The 20,884-nt window shown below is 49.4% G+C and overlaps 1 protein-coding gene across 1 annotated transcript in view; it reads left to right on the top strand.

Moving 5' to 3' along the window:
• The first annotated feature begins 1,708 nt into the window (after positions 1-1,708).
• Positions 1,709-20,884, top strand: part of LOC147097522 (threonine--tRNA ligase 1, cytoplasmic-like) — a 43,760-nt gene continuing 24,584 nt past the window's right edge. Inside the window, exons 1-4 of the mRNA XM_085972008.1 lie at positions 1,709-2,012; positions 2,712-2,801; positions 17,637-17,827; positions 20,632-20,787. Coding sequence (XP_085828134.1) covers positions 1,758-2,012; positions 2,712-2,801; positions 17,637-17,827; positions 20,632-20,787 — 692 coding nt within the window. The 5' untranslated portion in view covers positions 1,709-1,757. The remainder of the gene's footprint in view (positions 2,013-2,711; positions 2,802-17,636; positions 17,828-20,631; positions 20,788-20,884) is intronic.

Raw genomic sequence — 20,884 nt, forward strand, 5'->3', positions numbered from 1 at the left:
AGTCTCCCTCTCAACTTCCTTTAAAGTTTTACCATTTTGTGTATTTGCCCCCTCCTTATTCTTGCTCCCAAAGTGTATCACTTCACATTTCTCTGCATTAAATGTCATCTGATTTTTATATGGCCAATCCATTTTTCTATATAGCCTTCTACACCCAAGTCCACATTATTTATAAAATTTGAGAATAACAATGGTCCCAATACTGACCCCTGGAAGACTCCACTGTTTGTCCTTGCAGTCTGAAAACTATCTATCTACCACAACTCTCTCCTTCCTCTCCTCTAACTAACTTACTACTCGTGCTGCCACACTCCCTTTAGCACAGTGTGACTTCACTTTATTACAATTCTCCTTTGGCTCACCTTATCAAATGCTTTTTGAAAATCCATGTACACAACATCCTCTGCATTTCCTGTATCAATACACTGCATTATTTCCTCAAGAATTCTGTTAAATTTGTTAGACACAACCTGCCCATTATTTTTAATTAGCCCATATGTTTCCAGGTGAGAATTAATTTTATCCTGTATTCTGATCACTAGAATACACACAAGTCGTGTGACACGACCGATGTTAGGCTGACTACTCCATCGTTACTTGGACTATCCAGGTCTCCCTTTTTGAACAGAGGTCTTACAGAAGCATCTCCCAGACCTCTGGCACAACTTCCATGTCTAAGGATGTTTGAAAGACCATAGTCACAGCCTCTGCGGTTCCCTCTCTGACTTCACACTAGGATGCAGCCGTCAGAGCTGGAGCCACCAACCTTTTTATTCCGACCTTATCTGTAGTTATCTCAGCTAATTGCTTCACCTGGTCCTGTACCATTTATCCTCACTACCACAGTCCTCATTTAGTATCTCCGCCATTCCTTCACCCTCCATGAGAAGATTTTGTTTTTCATCTCTAATCAGCCCTGCCATTTCTTTAATCATTTTTTCCTTTTTTTGTGTTTATAAAAATCTTTGCTATTTCCCCTTTTGATCCATGTGTCTTTCCTTATACCCTTTTTGCTTCCCCTCGATATTTACTATTTTCATATAATTAGGCCTAGAATTGGCATCTGCCTCTTTTTTTAAGTCTCATTTTATTTTCTCTACGTAGCCAAGGAACTCCAGCTTTTGCTATACACTCATTATGAAAATGTGTCTAGTCTGCGCCCAAAGCATCTCCAGGTGAATATTTCACATTGTTTGCCAAACTGGAACAGGAACGGGAGCTATCCCAGTGCTGGAACTGGAGCTGTCCCGGTGCTGGAACTGGAGCTAACCCGGAGTAGAACTGGAGCTATCCCAGTGCTGGAATTGGAGCTATCCTGGTGCTGGAACTGGAACTATCCCAGTGCTGGAACTGGAGCTAACCCGGTGCAATCGGTGGCGGGAATGGGACGGGGAATTGACTGGATGGGGGCGGGAGTGCGGTGGGGGCCGTTCAAGGGAGATGTCAGGAAGCGTTTCTTCATTCAAAGGGTAGTGGAATTCTGGAACTCTCTCCCCCAAAAAGCTATTGAGGCTGGGCGGGGGGGTCAGAATGAAAACTTCAAAACTGAGATTGATAGATTTTGTTGGGTATTGAGGATATGAAACGGCCGGCAGATGGTTCTGAGGTGAAGATCAAGCAGCAGCTCATCGAATGGCGGAAAAGGCTCGAGCGGCTGAATGGCCGCCTGTTCCCATGGTACCGGGAACGCTCAGTGCGGCTGCGCGGGGCCGGGAACGCTTAGTGCGGCTGCGCGGGGCCGGGAGCGAGTGAGCGGGATGGCGGCGGCGGCTTTGGCTCAGCGCCTGGCCGGGCAGGAGGCGCAGGTCCGTTGGCTTAGCGCGGCGATGGAGCGGCTGCGGCGCGGGGACGAGGAGCCGGCGGGCGGCCCGGAGCTGCGGAGCCTCAGAGAGGAGAACGAGAAACTGCAGTACCGGCGGCTGCACCTGGAGCGGAGCCTGCGGGCGGAGCTGGGGAGAGGGCCGCCCACCGCTCGGGCCTCACCGCCATACAGCACCGCCTCCGGAGCCCAGGTAGGATCGCGGAGTCCCAATACTCCGCTGGACATTTTTACCCAGGTGTTGCCACTGTGACTGGCCGCTGACCCCTGCAGCAACTGACCGCTGACCCTTGCCCCTGACATTGCTGACTGGGAGCTGTTTGCAATTCTCGGTCCTGCTGATGATTGGGTAAATACCCTTCAGTGACCCAGGTCGCATTTCTCGAGCTGAGGATCTGCTGCTGCTGAGAGTACACGTCTACAATAGACATGGCCTCTGAAAGTAGCTGTGCTTCATTAAACTCCAGTGATGCTCGGCAGAATACTTCACCAACTCTCCTTTTAGCTTTAAACTGGCCCTGTGTGTTTTGGGCAGTTTATTCATTATTTAGCCAGTCAGTAAATAGTCTGCTGATGTTTGCTGTGTCAGCTGATCCCAGCCAGGGTAACAGTATGTGGGTACAATTGCCCTTCGTGCCAGTGGGTTAGAGGGGAACAGTCCTCGGTTCCTGCTCCCAATTACTATTCGGTGAGCTCTGCTGCAAAATACATAGGTTCCACTTCAATATTTTTTGTGACCATCATCAATTTGTGCCTCTTGTTACTGTCTCACTGACCAGTGATTACAATCTCTGACTATTTACCCTTCAGACCGTGTAGTCCAGATTGCCAGCATTTGGGGACTGTCGAGTTATGGCAACCGATTTAAGTTTTGTTCTGGTTTAACCCGCAGACTGAGGCTGACTCTCAACAGCTGGCCAAGCAGCTCAAGAGCAAGAAGGAAAAGAATGATCCACCTCAAGGAGACACCAAATCAACAGAGGTATTTCAATCAGCCCTCGTGATAAACTAGGTACCATCCTGGGGCACTGTATGGGTATCGGGGTGGTTGTAGCTGCCCCCCTATAACCCTGAGAGTTTCCCCAGGGTTCAGAGGGTAAATGGACAGCATGGTGTACTGGAGTCACACATTTCATTCGTGCTGCTCTGAAGAGTGATGAAAATGATTAAGGCTTTGAGTGAGAAGTAGGAAGCAAAGACTGCCCCAGTTACTGATGGTGGATGAGGTGGGTGTGGGACTGGCCCCAGGAACTGCTCCAGCCAGTAACTTGTACAGATTTCTCAGAAAGTCGACTGTCCCAGGCCTTGGGGCCTCTGTGGTTCCCTGAACAGTCCGGGTCCCAGATCATTCTTGTTCCCCACTAAGAATTAAACACAACTTGGACTGTGAGCGCAGAACTAACCTGCACAGCACTACAGAAAGACATTAATAAACTTGCAGAATGGTTGTGTAATTGGCAAATGAATTTCAACATAGATAAGTGCGAGTAGTACATTTTGGTAGGGAAAATAAGGAGGCTACATATTCCTTGGAAAATAAGTGTTCAAAATGGAGTAGAAAAACAGAGGGATCTGGGCTACAGATACACAAATCACTAAAAGTAGCGACGCAGGTTAATAAATGCATAAAAAAAGCAAACAAAGAACTGGGGTTCATTTCTAGAAGGATAGAATTGAAAAGCAGCTAAGTTATGTTAAACTTGTATCGAACCTTGGTTAGATTACACTTGGAATACTGTGCACAGTTCTGGTCTCCATATTATAAAAAAGATAAAGAAGCATTGGAGAAGGTGCAAAACAAGATTTACTAGAATGATTCCAGTACTGAGAAGTTACATCCATCAGGAAAGATTGAACAGGCTGAAGAAAAGAGAAGTCTGAGTGGTGACCTGATAGAGGCCTATAAGATTCTAAAAGAGTTTGATCGGGTAGAAGTAGAGAAGATGTTTCCACTTGCGGGCGAGACCAGAACTAGGGGCCATAAATATAAGATAGTCTCTAATAAATCCAATAGAGAATTCAGAAGAATCTTCTTTACCCAGAGAGTAGGTAGAATGTGACACTACCACAAGGAGTAGTTGAGGCGAATAGCAGCATAGATGCATTCAAGGGAAGCTAGATAAGCACATGAGGGAGAAAGGAATCGAAGGATATGTTGATTGGTTGGATGAAGAAGGGGAGGAGGCTCCTGTGGAGTATAAACACTGGCATGGACCTGTTGCGCTGAATGGCCTGTTTCTGTCCTGTAAATACTTCATAACCCACCAGAACAGAATTAGTGACAGAACTAACCTGTGCAGAACTAGAGAAAAGAACTAACCAGCCTCAAGCAGGATAAGCAGTGTCCCCCCACAGAGTAGCAGATATGTGCAACAGCCGCTCCCCCGCCAGGTGAAGAGTGATTGCTGTGTTAGCAAGGAGCGATACACAGCTGGAGACTGTCTGGTCAGGAACAGGACTGAAGGTTGTGACTCACGCTGCAGGAAAGAAAGGGAAGGAAAGATAGGAGGTGGTGTGGCAGTATTGGTTAAGGAGAATGTTAGTGCTGGTGAGAGAGGATGTCCTGGAGGGGTCAAGGACAGAATCTATATGGCTAGAGGTGCCATTACACTACCAGGTGTATTCTATAGGCCACCAACTAGTGGGGAAAAATAGGGATGAGCAAATTTGCAGAGAAATTAGAGAGAGATGCAAGAACTATAGAGTAGTGATAATGGGGGACTTCAACTGTCCTAATATAGACTGGGATAGTAATAGTGTAAAGGGCAGAGAGGGGGAAGAATTTCTGAAGTGTTCAGGAGAACTTTCTTGATCAGTATGTTTCCGGCCCAACAAGGAAGGAGGCGTTGCTGGATTTCGTTCTGGAGAATGAGGTAGGTCAAGTGGAGCAAGTGTCAGTAGGTGAACATTTAGGGAACAGTGATCATAGTATCATTAGGTTTAGATTAGCTATGGGAAAGGACGGAGCAATCTAGAGTAAAAATACTTAATTGGAGGAAGGCCAATTTCAGTGGAATGAGAACGGATCTAGCCCGGATAAATTGGAATCAAAGATTGTCAGGCAAAATTGTAAAAATTGCCTTTAAAGAGGAAATAGTTCGGGCACAGTTGAGGTACATTCTCACTAGGGGGAAAGGAATGGCAACTAAAGTTGGAGCTCCCTGGATGATGAAATAGATAGAGAGTAAGATGAAGCAGAAAAAGAGCGCGTATGACAGATGTCAGGTCGAGAATACATCTGAGAATCAGGCTAAATATAGAAAGTTCAGCGGAGAAGTGAATAAGAAAATAAGAGGGACAAAGAGAGGGTATGAGAATAGAATGGCAGCTAACATAAAAAGTAATCCAAAAGTCTTCTATCTTGTTGGCTTTCATTGCTAGGGGGATAGAATATAAAAATAGGGAAGTATTGCTTCAGTTGTACAAGGTATTGGTGAGACCGCACCTGGAATACTGCATACAGTTTTGGTGTCCATACTTAAGAAAGGACATACTTGCTCTCGAGTCAGTACAAAGAAGGTTCACTCGGTTAATCCCGGGGATGAGGGGATGGACATATGAGGAGAGGTTGAGTAGATTGGGACTCTACTCATTGGAGTTCAGAAGAATGAGAGGCGATCTTATTGAAACATATAAGATTGTGAAGCGGGTAGATGCGGGGAGGATGTTCCCAATGATGGGTGAAACTAGAACTAGGGGGCATAGTCTTAGAATGAGGGGCTGCTCTTTCAAAACTGAGATGAGGAGGAACTACTTTACTCAGAGGGTGGTAGGTCCATGGAATATGCTGCCCCAAAAAGCTGTAGAAGCTACATCATTACATAAATTTAAAACAGAAATAGACAGTTTCCTAGAAGTAAAGGGAATTAAGGGTTACGGGGAGCGGGCAGGAATTTGGACATGAGTCTAGGTTCGGATCGGTCATGGCCCTGTGGGTAGCGGAGCGGGCCCAGGGGCCGTTTAGCCTGATCCTGCTCCTATTTCGTGTGTCTAATTCTGTTAGATTCAGGAGATGGTTCTGTGATAATGGATTGGCGGTTAGGATCAGATCAGCCATGATCTTATTGAATGGCGGAGCAGGCTCGAGTGGGCCGATTGGCCTACTCCTGCTCCTATTTCTTATGTTCTTATGTTTATCGGCATATAAATAGTAAACGGGTAGTAAGAGGAGGGGTGGGGCCGATTTGGGACCAAAAAGGAGACCTATGCCTGGAGACAGAGGGTATGGCTGAGGTACTAAATGAGTTCTTTGCATCTGTCTTCACCAAGGAAGAAGATGCTGCCATAAACATAGTGAAGGAGGAGATACTGGATGGGATAAGAATTGATAAAGAGGAGGTACTAGAAAGGCTGGCTGTACTTAAAGTAGATAACTCACCAGGCCCAGATGGGATGCATCCTAGGATGCTGAGGGAAGTGAAGGAAGAAATCGCGGAGGTACTGGCCATAATCTTCCAATCCTCCTTAGAAACGGGGGTGGTGCTAGAGGACTGGAGAATTGCAAATGTTACACCCTTGTTCAAGAAAGGGTATAAAGATAAATCCAGCAACTACAGGCCAGTCAGTTTAACCTCAGTAGTGGGGAAGCTTTTAGAAACAATAATCAGGGACAAAATTAACAGTCACTTGGACAAGTGTAGATTAGTTAAGGTATGCCAGCACCGATTTGTTGAAGGCAAATCGTGTTTAACCAACTTGATCGAGTTTTTTGATGAGGTAACAGAGAGGGTTGATGAGGGCAATGCGGTTGAAGTGGTACACATGGATTTCCAAAAGGCATTCGACAAAGTTGAAGCCCATGGAATAAAAGGGACAGTGGCAGCATGGATACAAAATTGGCTGAGTGACAGGAAACAGAGCAGTGGTGAACGGTTATTTTCCAACTGGAGGAAGGTATACAGTGGTGTTCCCCAGGGGTCGGTTCTCGGACCACTGCTTTTCTTGATATATATTAATGACTTGGACTTGGGTGTACAGGGCACAATTTCAAAATTTGCAGATGATCTAAAACTTGGAAGTATAGTGAACATGATGATAGTGATCGACTTCAAGAGGACATAGACAGGCTGGTGGAATGGGCGGACATGTGGCAGATGAAATTTAACGCAGACAAGTGCAAAGTGATACATTTTGGTAGAAAGAATGAAGAGAGGAAATATAAACTAAAGGGTGCAATCCTAAAGGGGGTGCATGAACAGAGAGACCTAGGGGTATATGTGCACAAATCGTTGACGGTGGTAGAGCAGGTTGAGAAAGCAGTTAAAAAAGCTTATGGGATCCTGGGCTTCATGAATAGAGGTATCGTGTACAAAAGCGTGGAAATTCTGATGAACCTGTATAAAACACTGGTTTGACCTCAACTGGAGTACTGCACTTTAGGAAGGATATGAAGAGATTAGAGAGGGTGCAGAAAAGATTTACAAGAATGGTTCCAGGGATGAGGGACTTCAGTTACGTGGATAGACTGGAGAAGCTGGGGTTTTTCTCGTTAGAGCAGAAAAGATTGAAAGGAGATTTGATAGAAGTGTTCAAAATCATGAGGGGGCTGGACAGAGTAGATAGAGAGAAACTGTTCCCATTGGCAGAAGGGTCGAGAACCAGAGGACACAGATTTAAGGTGATTGCCAAAAGAACCAAAGGCGACATGAGGAAAAACTCTTTTACTCAGCGAGTGGTTAGGATCTGGAATGCAATGCCTGAAAGGGCAGTGGAGGCCGACTCAATCACAGCTTTCAAAAGGGAGTTGGATAAGTACTTGAAGGAATAAAATGCGCATGGCTACGGGGAAAGGGCAGGGGAGTGGGACTAGCTGAAGTGTTCTTGCAGGGAGCTGGCACGGGCTCGACGGACTGAATGGCCTCCTCTGCTGTAACCATTCCATGATTCCATGCAGTGTTGTGTGAGATGGTTCCTTGGTTGCTGACCGTGTGAGAGGGTCAGGCTGAAGGGAACTGGGTGGGTGCGAGCTGGAGGACATGAGGTTACTTCTGTATTCTGATTTACCTCTGAGAGGTGAGCAGGGACTTGACACAATCCTTTCCCAGGATTTAATAGGTGGGGAAGAGTCTCAGAGTGCACATTGCACCCAGGTCAGTCCAAGGAGCTGTGGCACACTCTGGGACTTGATGGTTTTGTGTCTTTCAGCTTGTTCACCACACGACTGATGTACATAGGATATACGGCACAGAAACAGGCCATTCGGCCCAACCAGTCCATGCCGGCGTTTATGCTCCACTCGAGCCTCCTCCCGTTTTTCTCCTCTAACTCAGTATAACCCTCGATTCCTTTCTCTCTGATACGCTTGTCCAGCCTCCCCTTCAATGCATCGATACTTTTTGCTTCAACCACTCCCTGTGGTAGCGAGTTCCACATTCTCACCACACTTTGGGTAAAGATGTTTCTTCTGAATTCCCTATTGGATTTCTTGGTGACTATCTTATATTGATGGCCTCTAGTTATGCTCTTCCCCACAAGTGGAAAGGTTCTCTCTGTATCCACTCTATCAAAACTTTTAATAATTTTAAAGACCTCTATTAGGTCACCCCGCACCCTTTTTTTCCAAGAGAAAAGAGACCCAGCCTGTTCATCCTTTCCTCATATGTATACCCTCACATTTCTGGTATCATCCTTGTAAATCTTCTCTGCACCCTCTCAAGTGCCTCTATATCCTTTTTATAATATGGCGACCAGAACCGTACGCAGTATTAGTGTGGTCTAACCAAGGTTCGATACAGGTTTAGCATAACTTCCCTACCTTTCAATTCCAAACCTCTGGGATGCGAAAGGATCTAGCCAGGGTAAATGGAACCAAAGACTGACCAGAAAAACTGTAACTGAACAATGGGTGATCTTTAAGGAGGAGATGTTCCAAGTACAGGCCAGGTACATTCCAACAAGAGGGAAGGGTAAGGGAACCAAAGCAAGGGCTCCTTGGATGACGAGGGAGATAGAGAAGATGATGAAACAAAAAAGAGGGCGTATGATGCATGTCAGGTGAATTCTTCAAGGGAGAACGAGACCAAATACGATAAGTTGAGAGGGGAAGTGAAGATGAAAATAAGATCGGCAAAGAGAGAATATGAGAGTAGAATGGCGTTTCTAACATAAAAGGGAACTCAAAAATCTTCTACCGGCATGTAAACAGTAAGCTGGTAGTAAGAGGCGGGGTGGGGCCTATTAGAGACAAAGAAGGTGATATATGTTTAGAGGCGCAGGGCAAGGTTAGAATATTCAATGAGTACTTTGTATCGGTGTTTACTAAGGAGGTGGATGCTGACAAAGTATCGGTAGAAGTGGAAAAGGTAGAAGCAATGGAAGGGGTGAAAATTGTATACTAGAAAGGCTGGGTATGCTTGGAGTGGACAAGTTGCCTGGTCCAGATGGCTGCATCCCAGGTTGCTAAGGGAATTCGGGGAGGAGATAGTGGAAGGACTTGCCATAATTTTCCAATCTTCCCTAGATGCGGGGGAGGTGCCTGAGGATTGGAAAGTGGCAAATGTGACACCATTGTTCAAGAAAGGGTGTAAGAACAATCCTAGTAACTACAGGCGGGTCAGTTTAACATCAGTGGTGGGTAAAGTTTTAGAAACAATAATCAAGGAAAAAATTAATGGGCATTTGGAGAGGTTTAAGCTAATTAAGGAGAGCCAACATGGGTTTGTCAAAGGAAGATCGTGTTGGACTATAAATTTTTTGATGAAGTAACAGGGAGGATTGATGAAGGGAATTCAATGAATGTTGTCCACATGGATTTTCGGAAGGCATTTGACAAAGTACCACTTAGAAGGCTGGTTAACAAAATTGAGGCTCATGGAATAAGTGGGTCAGTGGCGGCTTGGATAAGGAATTGGCTTAAGGACAGAAAACAGTGAGTTGTGGTAAATGGCTGTTTTTCAGACTGGAGGATGGTAGACAGTGGTGTTCCCCAAGGGTCAGTACTGGGGCCACTGCTTTTTTTGATATATATAAATGACCTGGATATTGGAATACAAAGTAGAATTTCTAAATTTGCCGATGACGCCAAACTTGGGGGTGTAGCAAACAGTGATGATGATATCAATCGACTGCAACAGGATAAAGAAAGGCTAGCAGAATGGGCAGACAAGTGGCAGATGGAATTTAATGCAGAGAAGTGCGAGGTGATGCATTTTGGCAGAAGGAACAGGGAGAGGCAATATACACTTAATGGCACAGTTTTAAAGAGTGCAGGGACAGAGGGACCTGGGAGTTAATGTGCATAGGTCCCCGAAGGTGGCAGGACATATTGAGAGAGTGGTTAACAAAGCATATGGGATCTTGGGCTTCATAAATAGAGGTATTGAGTACAAAAGTAGAGAAGTTATGCTGAACCTTTATAAAGCGCTGGTTAGGCCACAACTGGAGTATTGCATCCAGTTCTGGTCACCACACTTTAGGAAGGATGTGAAGGCCCTTGAGAGGGTGCAGGGATTTACCAGAATGGTTCCGGGGATGGGGGATCTTAGCTACAAGGACAGCTTGGAGAAGCTGGATTTATTTTCATTAGAGCAAAGGAGGTTGAAGGGTGATTTGATAATGGTGTACAAGATTATGACGGGTTTGGATAGGCTAGATGGGGAAAGGCTGTTCCCACTAGTTGATGGTGCAAGGACTAGGGGACACAGATTTAAGGTTTTAGGCAAGAGATATAGGGGGCATGTGAGGAAAAACTTTTTTACGCAGCGAGTGGTGAGGACCTGGAACTCGCTGCCGATGGAAGTGGCGGAAGCGGAGACACTAAGGCCTAGAAATTCAGTTGGTTGCGCCAGCCGCTAGCGCCTTAGGAGGAGTAGATGTCGGGCGCAAGGCGGCTAGCGCCCGGGCGCAGCGCGATCTGCGCCTCGCCCCAACTTCACTTGAGATTTAGCGGCGGCGCAAAGTCTTTGCGCGCGCTCAGCTGCGCGCGCAGATCATTTCCTCGTGCAACGCCCTTTGTGCGCCCCCAACCGGAACTTCAGTCGCGCCGCCCCATTGTGCGCCTGGCGCCCCTAGCGACTGTTAGAGTGGAACGGTGCTCAGCCGATGCGGGGCGCGGGGGGCGCAAATTAAAGGGCACTCCTCCTGCACTATAAAAGGCTGCCATTTTGCAGCACTCCTTCTTGACAAACGGACCTTTGGAGAGAGACCAAGGTAGAGAGCTTTCTGCTTTGGCCCAACACTAGGACAGGTACTTCTGGCTTCAGGCCACAGCTTTCCAATTGTCTTTGCCTTCATTGACATCTCATTGTTTGCCAGCATATTATGGGGGCTGCAATGGGTGTCAACGCTGGCTTTCTCAATTACATCCAAAGGGCTCACAGACGCCGTGAGAGAGTGGCAGCCCTGGCTAGACGGAGAGGGGGCAACAGGCGTCGGCAAAGGAGGCCTTACCCACCCAGGGTATACCGCCAGCAGTTCTCCTATCTCAACATGTCTGACGAGCAGTGTGTTCGGAGGCTGCGATTCAGAAGGCACGTGGTCACAGAGATCTGCCAGCTGCTTGGCGGTGATCTGCAGCCACAGCTGAGGAGCAGGACGTCTCTGTCGGTGGCAGTGAAGGTGACGGTGGCTCTCAACTTCTATGCCACCGGCTCCTTCCAATCCGCTACTGGGGACATTGCCAACATCTCCCAGTTCGCCGTGCCGTGCATTGCATCCGCCAGGTGACCAATGCCCTTTTCAAAAGGAGACGTCAGTTCATCTCCTTCTCCATGACCCTTGCCAAGCAGCAACAGCGTGCAATGGGCTTTGCAGCATTCGCGGGCTTCCCCATGGTGCAGGGCGCCATTGACTGCACGCATGTGGCTTTGCGGGCACCTCTGGAGAATGCCGAGGATTACCGCAACCGGAAGGGCTACCATTCGCTGAACGTCCAGCTGGTGTGTGACCACAGGCAGCTCATCCTAGCTGTCAATGCCCGCTTTCCAGGCAGCAGCCACGATGCCTTCATCCTGCGACAGACTTCTGTGGCAGACATGTTCCAGGCACAGCCTCACCCACGAGGATGGCTTATCGGGGACAAAGGCTATCCTTTGTGTACCTGGCTGATGACCCCGCTCCGTGCGCCCAGCACCCCTGCTGAAGAGGGATACAACGAGAGCCATCAAGCGACCAGGAACATCATCGAACAAACAATTGGCGTCCTGAAGCAACGGTTCCGCTGTCTGGATCGTTCCGGTGGAGCCCTACAGTATTCGCCGGAGAGAGTCTCCCATTTCGTGGTCGTTTGCTGCATGCTGCACAACCTGGCTATCCGCAGGACTCAGGCACTGCCACCAGAGATTGGAGGAGGAGGAGGAGGAGGACCAGCACAGGAGGGAGGCACAAAGTGCAAGGGCCGCCCGTCGCAGGCTTATTGAACGTCGGTTCTAGGCCCCCTCTCAGGGAATGGCTTGTGCCAATGTCAGCAGATGAATGCAGCCGCTCCACAAGCCCTCAGCCGAGCAGGGCAACCAGGACTTAACCAAAAAACCATGCACACTGCAATTTAACAACAATAATTTATTGAAAACCTCTGCCCTTCCCACATTACATGCTCATGTGGAGAAGCCCCCTCCAAAAACACAAAACTACCAGTCTCGGCCTTACAAAAAGAAAGAAAGACACCAGTCTCGGCCTTACACAAAAACAACTGCAACAGTCTCGGCCTTACAACAAGCACCAGGCATTTGTGCATACCTCTGCTTTTTGCCCTGCGAGGGCGATGCCTTGCGCATCCTTGCCTGGCCCCTGCCCGCCCTGCTGCTGCTCAATGGGAGCCCAGTGGCTGCAGCAAGGCTGGGGGAAGGCTGCTGAGGGGCAGATGGCGAGACGGCAGATGCCCTTGGGGGTCGGCCTGCACCAGCTCTGGCCTTGGAGTGGCCGGCTGCTGACTGCTCCAACTCTGGCTGGGCGGCAGCAGTCTGTCCAGCAGCTCGTGGCAGCTGCAATGGCGGAGTGGCAGTGTCGGCTGCAGGAATGGTGGCAACCTGGCAGATCGCAGGTGCTCGCTGGCCGTCTGAGACATTGGCACTCGCACGGGCCAGCACTGCAGCATGCGCAGCAAACAGCTGAAGAACAGACTGCTGGGCTGCTGCAGCGCGGCGGGTGCCCTGGCGATGCCTGGCTGATCCAGCGAGGGTGGCAGCAGTTAGTGCCCGTGTGGCCCTGGTCTGTGTCCGCATGACACCAGCCAGTGAATGGACGGCACGACTGAGCACTTGGCTAGAAGCCGACTGTGCTGCCGCGAAGTCCTGCAGACTCCTGGCCTGTGCTGCCGCGATGTCCTGCAGACTCCTGGCCTGTGCTGCACTGAATAGTTCCAGACTCCTGGCCTGTGCTGCACTGAATTGCTCCAGACTCCTGGCCTGTGCTGCCCTGAATTCCTGCACATTCCTTGCCAGTGACTCTATGGAGTCAGGCATCCTTGCCACTGCAGCCATGAGCTCAGTGTGCCTGCGCTCAGCCTGGACGGCCATTTCCTCTAGGAGGCGCACCTCCTCTGCGCTCACCGTCGCAGGACTGGAGGCCGCATTCCCCCTCTGGGGAGAAGTCCGCCGAGCTTCCCCACCCCTCCCGCGTTGCTGCAGGCCGCTGGGCCCCGGAGCTTCACTCTCCTCCGACCCTTCCCCCCGGCTCCCCTCCAAGGAAGACGTGTCCCCTACATCTCCATGGGCTGGCACGGCTGAGGGTGGCACTGATGGGCCGGCTTCCTCTTCCTCCTCCTCGTCTTCCGAAGGGCTGACAGTGGCAGCTTGAGGGCCCGCCTCCTCACCTGGCGAGTCACCATCTGAAAGCAGGAAGGCACAAGAGTAGCTTTAGAGTGAGGACAGGGCGGCAGCGAGGGAGGCATGAGTGGTGCCATTCACCGCATTGGTCGGACAGTGGCAAAGGATGCTGATCTGATGCGCAGGTGGAACGAGAGAGGTCCAAAAGGTGATGCCCTTACCATTGGTGCCCAGAACAGGGTCGGCATCTCCACTGGCGACGGGGCCAATCAGCCGGCCTGCCATAATGCGCTCCACACGCTGGTTGAGGTCGGAGAGCTCTTTGAGGTCAGGACGGCCTCCCCCGGTCTCAGTTCGGTTGCGCCGGTTGTGCGCCACCTTGGCCTGCAAGAGAAAGGACGGCCTCGAAGTACAGTGTGAAGCCCTGATCTTGTCTGCACTGCCTCCCATGGTCGAATAGCTTCTCCAGTGTGTAGCCCTGATCTTGTCTGCACTGCCTCCCATGGTCGAATAGCTTGGACAGTGTGTAGCCCTGATCTTGTCTGCAATGCCTCCCATGGTCGAATAGCTTGGACAGTGTGTAAAGTGTTGAATGTGCAATTGATTTTCATGCCAGTCCCATAGCTGCTGGATGAGGGCTGGCCATTAGGGCTTTCAGGTCCCTTTGCCCATAATGTGAGGTGCACATGCAAGGATGAGGAGGGCACTGGAAAGGGTACTCACCCTGACAACCCGAGTGAGGTCGTTGAACTTATTCCGGCATTGCACAGGAGTCCTGGCAACCACGCTGTTGGAAGACACCCTGTTGGACACCTCCCTCCAGGCTTTCCGGTAGGCGCTGGGCAGCGGCCTCTTGCCACCTTCTGGGAACAAAACATGGCGCCTGCGCTCCACTCCGCCAACCAGCAGCCTCAGGTCACCGTCGCTGAAGCACTGCGCTCTCTCCCTGGCCTTCTCCATAGTCCTGGGCGTTGTACAGGTGAAGCTGAAGTGGTCAGGCCTAGGTTGAGGGCTGCAGTGTGCAGGGCGTGGCAGGCAAACAAATCCACCCTCCCCCTTTAAGAGCTGACCGGCGCCAGAGTGTCTGCCGTCAATCAAGAACTCGCTGCGCACGGCCTCGGGGGTATCGCTCAGCACCGCCGGCTTAGCGCCTAAAGATAGTCGTGCATCGCCTGTTTTAGCGCAGCAGCAACCTCTTGGGGCGATGCGACTGAATATCGGCGAAGGCGCAACTTTGCGCCGGGCGCAAACTTTAGCGGCCGCCCGACTTTACCGCCCCAAAAGTGGCTATACTGAATTTCTAGGCCTAAATGTTTTCTAGGAGAGTCTGGATAGGCACTTGAGGGAAATAAACTTGCAGGGCTACGGGGATAGAGCGGGGGAATGGGACTGACTGGATTGCTCTACAGAGAGCCGGAATGGACTTGATGGGCCGAATGGCTTCCTTCTGTGCCATACTCTATGAAGTGAACCCGAGTGCTTGGTTTGCTTTTTTATGGCCTTGCTAACCTGTCGCAACTTTTAGTCATTTGTGTATTTTTACTCCGAGATCCCTTTGTTCCTCTACCCCACCCAGACTCGCACCCTCCAAGTGATAAGTGACCTCCCTATTCTTCCTACCAAAATGTAATGCCTCATATTTATCTGTGTTGAACTTTATTTGTCAATTATATGCCCATTCTGCAAGTTTATTAATGTCCTCCTGCAATTTGACCTGTCAAATATATGAATGGAGATCACCCCAAAAACACAGTTAAAACATTAAAGACATTTAAAAAAAAAAAAATCACATTTTTAAAATGAGTTAAAATGACAAATTAAATATTTTAAACAAATTACATTTTTTGAAAAAAAAATTAAATCTTTTTACGGGGCTAAAAATAAACTTGCCTTTTTAAAAGTATTTTTTGAAATTATAAATGAGTGAAAATTAAAAAAAAAAAAAAAACTTCTTTTCAACTCTTATGCTGCAGGAAGCGGAACTCTCTCCCCGCAGAGGCCCTTCTCTAGGGCAGGCGTCCGATCTGTCAAGAGCATTCTTGACATCGGAAATGCCAGTTTTCTGTGCATGCGCTTTGCATGCCTGAAACCGGTATTTCCGATGTCCCTACGGGTGTGTACACAGTCTGTACGCATCGGAAAATACGGGCCTTGCATTTATATAGCGCCTTTCACGACTAACCAACGTCTCACAGCGCTTTACAGCCAATTAAGTACTTTTGAAGTGGAGCCACTGTTGTAATGTGGGAAACGCGGCAGCCAATTTGCGCACAGCAAAGTCCCACAAACAGCAATGTGACCAGATAATCTGTTTTTGTTATGTTGATTGAAGGATAAATATTAGCCAGGACACCGGGGATATCTCTCCTGCTCTTCTTCAAAATAGTGCCATGGGATTTTTTTACGTCCACCTGAGAAAGCAGACGGGACCTCGGTTTAACGTGTCATCTGAAAGACGGCACCTCCAACAGCGCAGCACTCCCTCCACACTGCACTGGAGTGTCAGCCTAGCTTTATGTGCTCAAGTCCCTGGAGTGAGACTTGAACTCACAACCTTCTGATTGAGGCGAGTGTGCTACCAACTGAGAGTAACATCTTTCAACTAAGATGTAATATTAACTATTTGACCATCTCAACATCACATCCTGTGAACGGTTCTCTGTGTCGCTCAGAGTTGCTCCTCCCAGGGTGTTTGTTTGTGACCGGCCTGTTACCAGGTTTGATCCTCAGGCTATGTTGGGCTCACTGATCTCACCAAGGGAACAGTTGGGGTTCTGTAATTGGCTTCTCTGACTCTACTACAACAACAACAACAACTTGTATTCATATAGCATCTTTAACGTAGTAAAACGTCCCAAGGCGCTGCACAGGAGTATTTTAAGACAAAAAATTTGACCCCGATTCACACAAGGATAAATTAGGGCAGGTGACTAAAAGCTTGGTCAAAGAGGTAGGTTTTAACGAGCGTCTTAAAGGAGACAAGCGAGGTAGTGAGGCGAACAGGTTTAGGCAGGGAATTCCAGAGCTTAGGGCCTAGGCAACAGAAGGCACGACCACCAATGGTTGAGCGATTATAATCAGGGATCCTCAAGAGGGCAGAATTAGAGGAGCGCAGATATCTCGGGGGTTGTGGGGCTGAAGGAGATTACAGAGATAGGAAGGGATGAGGCCATGGAGGGATTTGAAAACAAGGATAAGAATTTTGAAATTGAGGCGCTGCTTAACTGAGAGCCAATGTAGGTCAGCGAGCACAGGGGTGATGGGCGAACAGGACTTGGTGCGAGTTAGGACACGGGCAGCCGAGTTTTGGATGACCTCAAGTGTATGTAGGGTGGAATGTGGGAGGCCAGCCAGGAGTGCGTTGGAATAGTCAAGTATAGAGGTAACAAAGGCATGGATGAGGGTTTCAGCAGCGGATGAGCTGAGGCAAGGGCGGAAACAGGCAATGTTACAGAGGTGGAAGTAGGTGGTCTTTGTTATGCTGCAGATATGTGGTCGGAAGCTCATTTCAGGCTCAAATATGACACCAAGGTTGCGAACAGTGTGGTTCAGCCTCAGACAGATGTTAGGGAGAGGGATGGAGTCAGTGGCTAGTGAACGGAGTTTGGGGCGGGGACCGAAAACAATGGCTTCGGTCTTCCCAATATTTAATTGGAGAAAATTTTTGCTCATCCAGAACTATGTCGGACAAGCAGTCTGACAATTTAGACACCGCGGAGGGGTCGAGAGAAGAAGTAGTGAGGTAGAGCTACGCCAGGGAATGGGAAAAATCAGCCAGAATCCTGCCCTGATGACTTCCCATGACTCCTGCGGGGAAATGAGTGTTTGGGAATTTTGCGGGGGGGCGGAGGTGTGGGTGGGGTGGAGGGGGGTGGCGGGTGAGGAGAGGATTGAGCATGCCTGTGATGTATCCACAGTCGAATAATTTTCAGGCATTGTCCAGGTTCACAGTTGAAGAATCGCTGTTTGGGGAAACCACACCCACAAGGAGTCCTCGAGAGGCTGGGGAGCTTTTTGGGGGGGAAATGACTGAACCATCCCTCCGATGGGATCGATACCCTGTGGTACTGGGTGCGGGAGGGAGATGTCTCACCCTGCTGTGGTTGTGCTTCCAGTGGGGCGAGTGGCCGGCCTATGTTGAGGAGCGTTTACACCTTTACGAGAGACTCAAACGAGAGCATGATTCCATACTCGGTGAGCGGGCTGCGCAGCACAGCAGAGCTATCACCATCACACTGCCAGACGGCATGGAGATCAGCGGGGAATCGTGGAAGACAACGCCTTACCAGGTTGCCTGTCGAATTAGGTAAAGCCACAAGTATGATCCCGTCTGTAGTCCAGTCCCTGGTCACTTAGTGCTGTGCAGCATCGGATACTCCGAGTCCGGGGCACTTAAATAAGTCGCATCTCACGCTCTACCTCCACAAATATCTCCAGTCCCCAATATCCATTTACCCCACTGTCACCCTCTTACCCCATTACCCCACTGACACCATACATACCCCATTACCCCACTGTCACCCTACATACCCCATTACCCCACTGTCACCCTACATATCCCATTACCCCACTGTCACCCTACATATCCCATTACCCCACTGTCACCCTACATATCCCATTACCCCACTGTCACCCTACATATCCCATTACCCCACTGTCACCCTACATACCCCATTACCCCACTGACACCGTACATACCCCATTACCCCACTGACACCGTACATACCCCATTACCCCACTGTCACCCTACATATCCCATTACCCCACTGTCACCCTACACATCCCATTACCCCACTGTCACCCTACACATCCCATTACCCCACTGTCACCCTACACATCCCATTACCCCACTGTCACCCTACACATCCCATTACCCCACTGTCACCCTACACATCCCATTACCCCACTGTCACCGTACATACCCCATTACCCCACTGTCACCCTCTTACCCCATTACCCCACTGTCGCCCTACATACCCCATTACCCCACTGTCACCCTACATACCCCATTACCCCACTGTCACCCTACATACCCCATTACCCCACTGTCACCCTACATACCCCATTACCCCACTGTCACCCTACATACCCCATTACCCCACTGTCACCCTACACACCCCATTACCCCACTGTCATCCTACATATCCCATTACCCCACTGTCACCCTACATATCCCATTACCCCACTGTCACCCTACATACCCCATTACCCCACTGACACCGTACATACCCCATTACCCCACTGTCACCCTACACACCCCATTACCCCACTGTCACCCTACACACCCCATTACCCCACTGTCACCCTACATACCCCATTACCCCACTGTCACCCTACACACCCCATTACCCCACTGTCATCCTACATATCCCATTACCCCACTGTCACCCTACATATCCCATTACCCCACTGTCACCCTACATACCCCATTACCCCACTGTCACCCTACATACCCCATTACCCCACTGTCACCCTACACACCCCATTACCCCACTGTCATCCTACATATCCCATTACCCCACTGTCACCCTACATATCCCATTACCCCACTGTCACCCTACATACCCCATTACCCCACTGTCACCCTACATACCCCATTACCCCACTGTTGCCCACAGAACAACTTGCCCCCAATAACATTACCCCACAATCCATATTTCTCACTTCCCTGTTCAGCTTCCCTTTCCCCAAGATCCCATTATCCGCCCCCTCGTGTCCCTCCCACTATCCTTCCCCACACACATTTCTCGCTGCCCAGCTGAATTCTGATTGTCTCACTCTGGTTCCTCGGTACACCCAGCGTTCCCTTTCCTCCCTCAACTGCTCACTAACTCCTCCCCCACTTTACCATTTGCTGACTTCCCATCAGGAATATGATGTAAGATTCACGACTAAGATGTTAAAACTCTTGTGATAAACGTGCACTGCCTGTTAAGTCATACTTACTCCCTGTAATGTTGCCCTTGTCACACTCTGTTGACACCCCTATTATAGAGCGCGGTGCATTACAACCAACTGAGCAGTGCCATGGGTGTCTGCTAGCCATACATTGCCGTGCTACACCACACTGTTGTGATATCTTTCAGAACTCGCTCTCTAAGTGTGTGTTTCTGACAATGTTGCACTTTGGTGAAACTAGCCACTCACAAATGATCGACATGATACAGGAATAGTACCACACACTGACTCATGGCCCATACACACAGCAAACTACAGGAGCACGCACTCTGTCTCATGGCCCACACACTACAGAATCCAGGAGCACGCACTCCTGCTCATGGCCCATACACTACAGAATCCAGGAGCACGCACTCCTGCTCATGGCCCATACACTACAGAATCCAGGAGCATGCACTCCTGCTCATGGCCCATACACACAGCAAACTCCAGGAGCACGCACTCTGCCTCATGACCCATACACACAGCAAACTCCAGGAGCACGCACTCCGGCTCAAGGCTCATACAGCAAACTACAGGAGCACCCACTCCCGCTCATGGCCCATACACACAGCAAACTCCAGGAGCACGCACTCTGGCTCAAGGCTCATACAGCAAACTACAGGAGCACGCACTCTTGTCTCATGGCCCATACACTACAGAATCCAGGAGCACGCACTCCTGCTCATGGCCCATACACTACAGAATCCAGGAGCACGCACTCCTGCTCATGGCCCATACACTACAGAATCCAGGAGCACGCACTCCTGCTCATGGCCCATACACTACAGAATCCAGGAGCATGCACTCCTGCTCATGGCCCATACACACAGCAAACTCCTGGAGCACCCACTCCGGCTCATGGCCCATACAGCAAACTACAGGAGCGCGCACTCCGACTCATGACCCATACACTACAGAATCCAGGAGCACGCACTCCGGCTCATGGCCCATACAGCAAACTCCTGAAGCACCCACTCCGACTCATGGCCATACACTGCAGAATCTAGTCACGGTTTTTATGAGCTGGAAGCTGAGCGGGTATGATTTGTATACGGGTCTGATTTATGATATTTACTGTTCAGGACCAGAATCACCTTTGCATTTGATAGATCAGGTGTATATGAAGAATGTGGTATAAAAATGTTGTGTTGGTTTGCACTCTGACTGTAGCCGGGGATTAGCGGAGAGTTCCGTTATAGCCAAGGTCGGTGGTGAGCTGTGGGATCTGGATCGGCCCCTTGAAGGAGATGCCTGTCTTGAGCTGCTGAAATTTGAAGACCCAGAGGCGCGAGCTGTAAGTTACCTGCCACAGTTTGGCTATTTCAGGTAATCTTTTGATGGAATTTAAGAGTGAAGTTATTGTGAAACCCACTATTTGCATGTGAGCTAATTGCTGTCTGTATTTTACAGCTGCAGGCAGTTA

This window comes from Somniosus microcephalus, chromosome 32 (assembly GCF_052327205.1).
Source record: "Somniosus microcephalus isolate GS21.2 chromosome 32, FLI_Smic_1.0, whole genome shotgun sequence".
NCBI classification, from domain to species: Eukaryota; Metazoa; Chordata; class Chondrichthyes; order Squaliformes; family Somniosidae; genus Somniosus; species Somniosus microcephalus.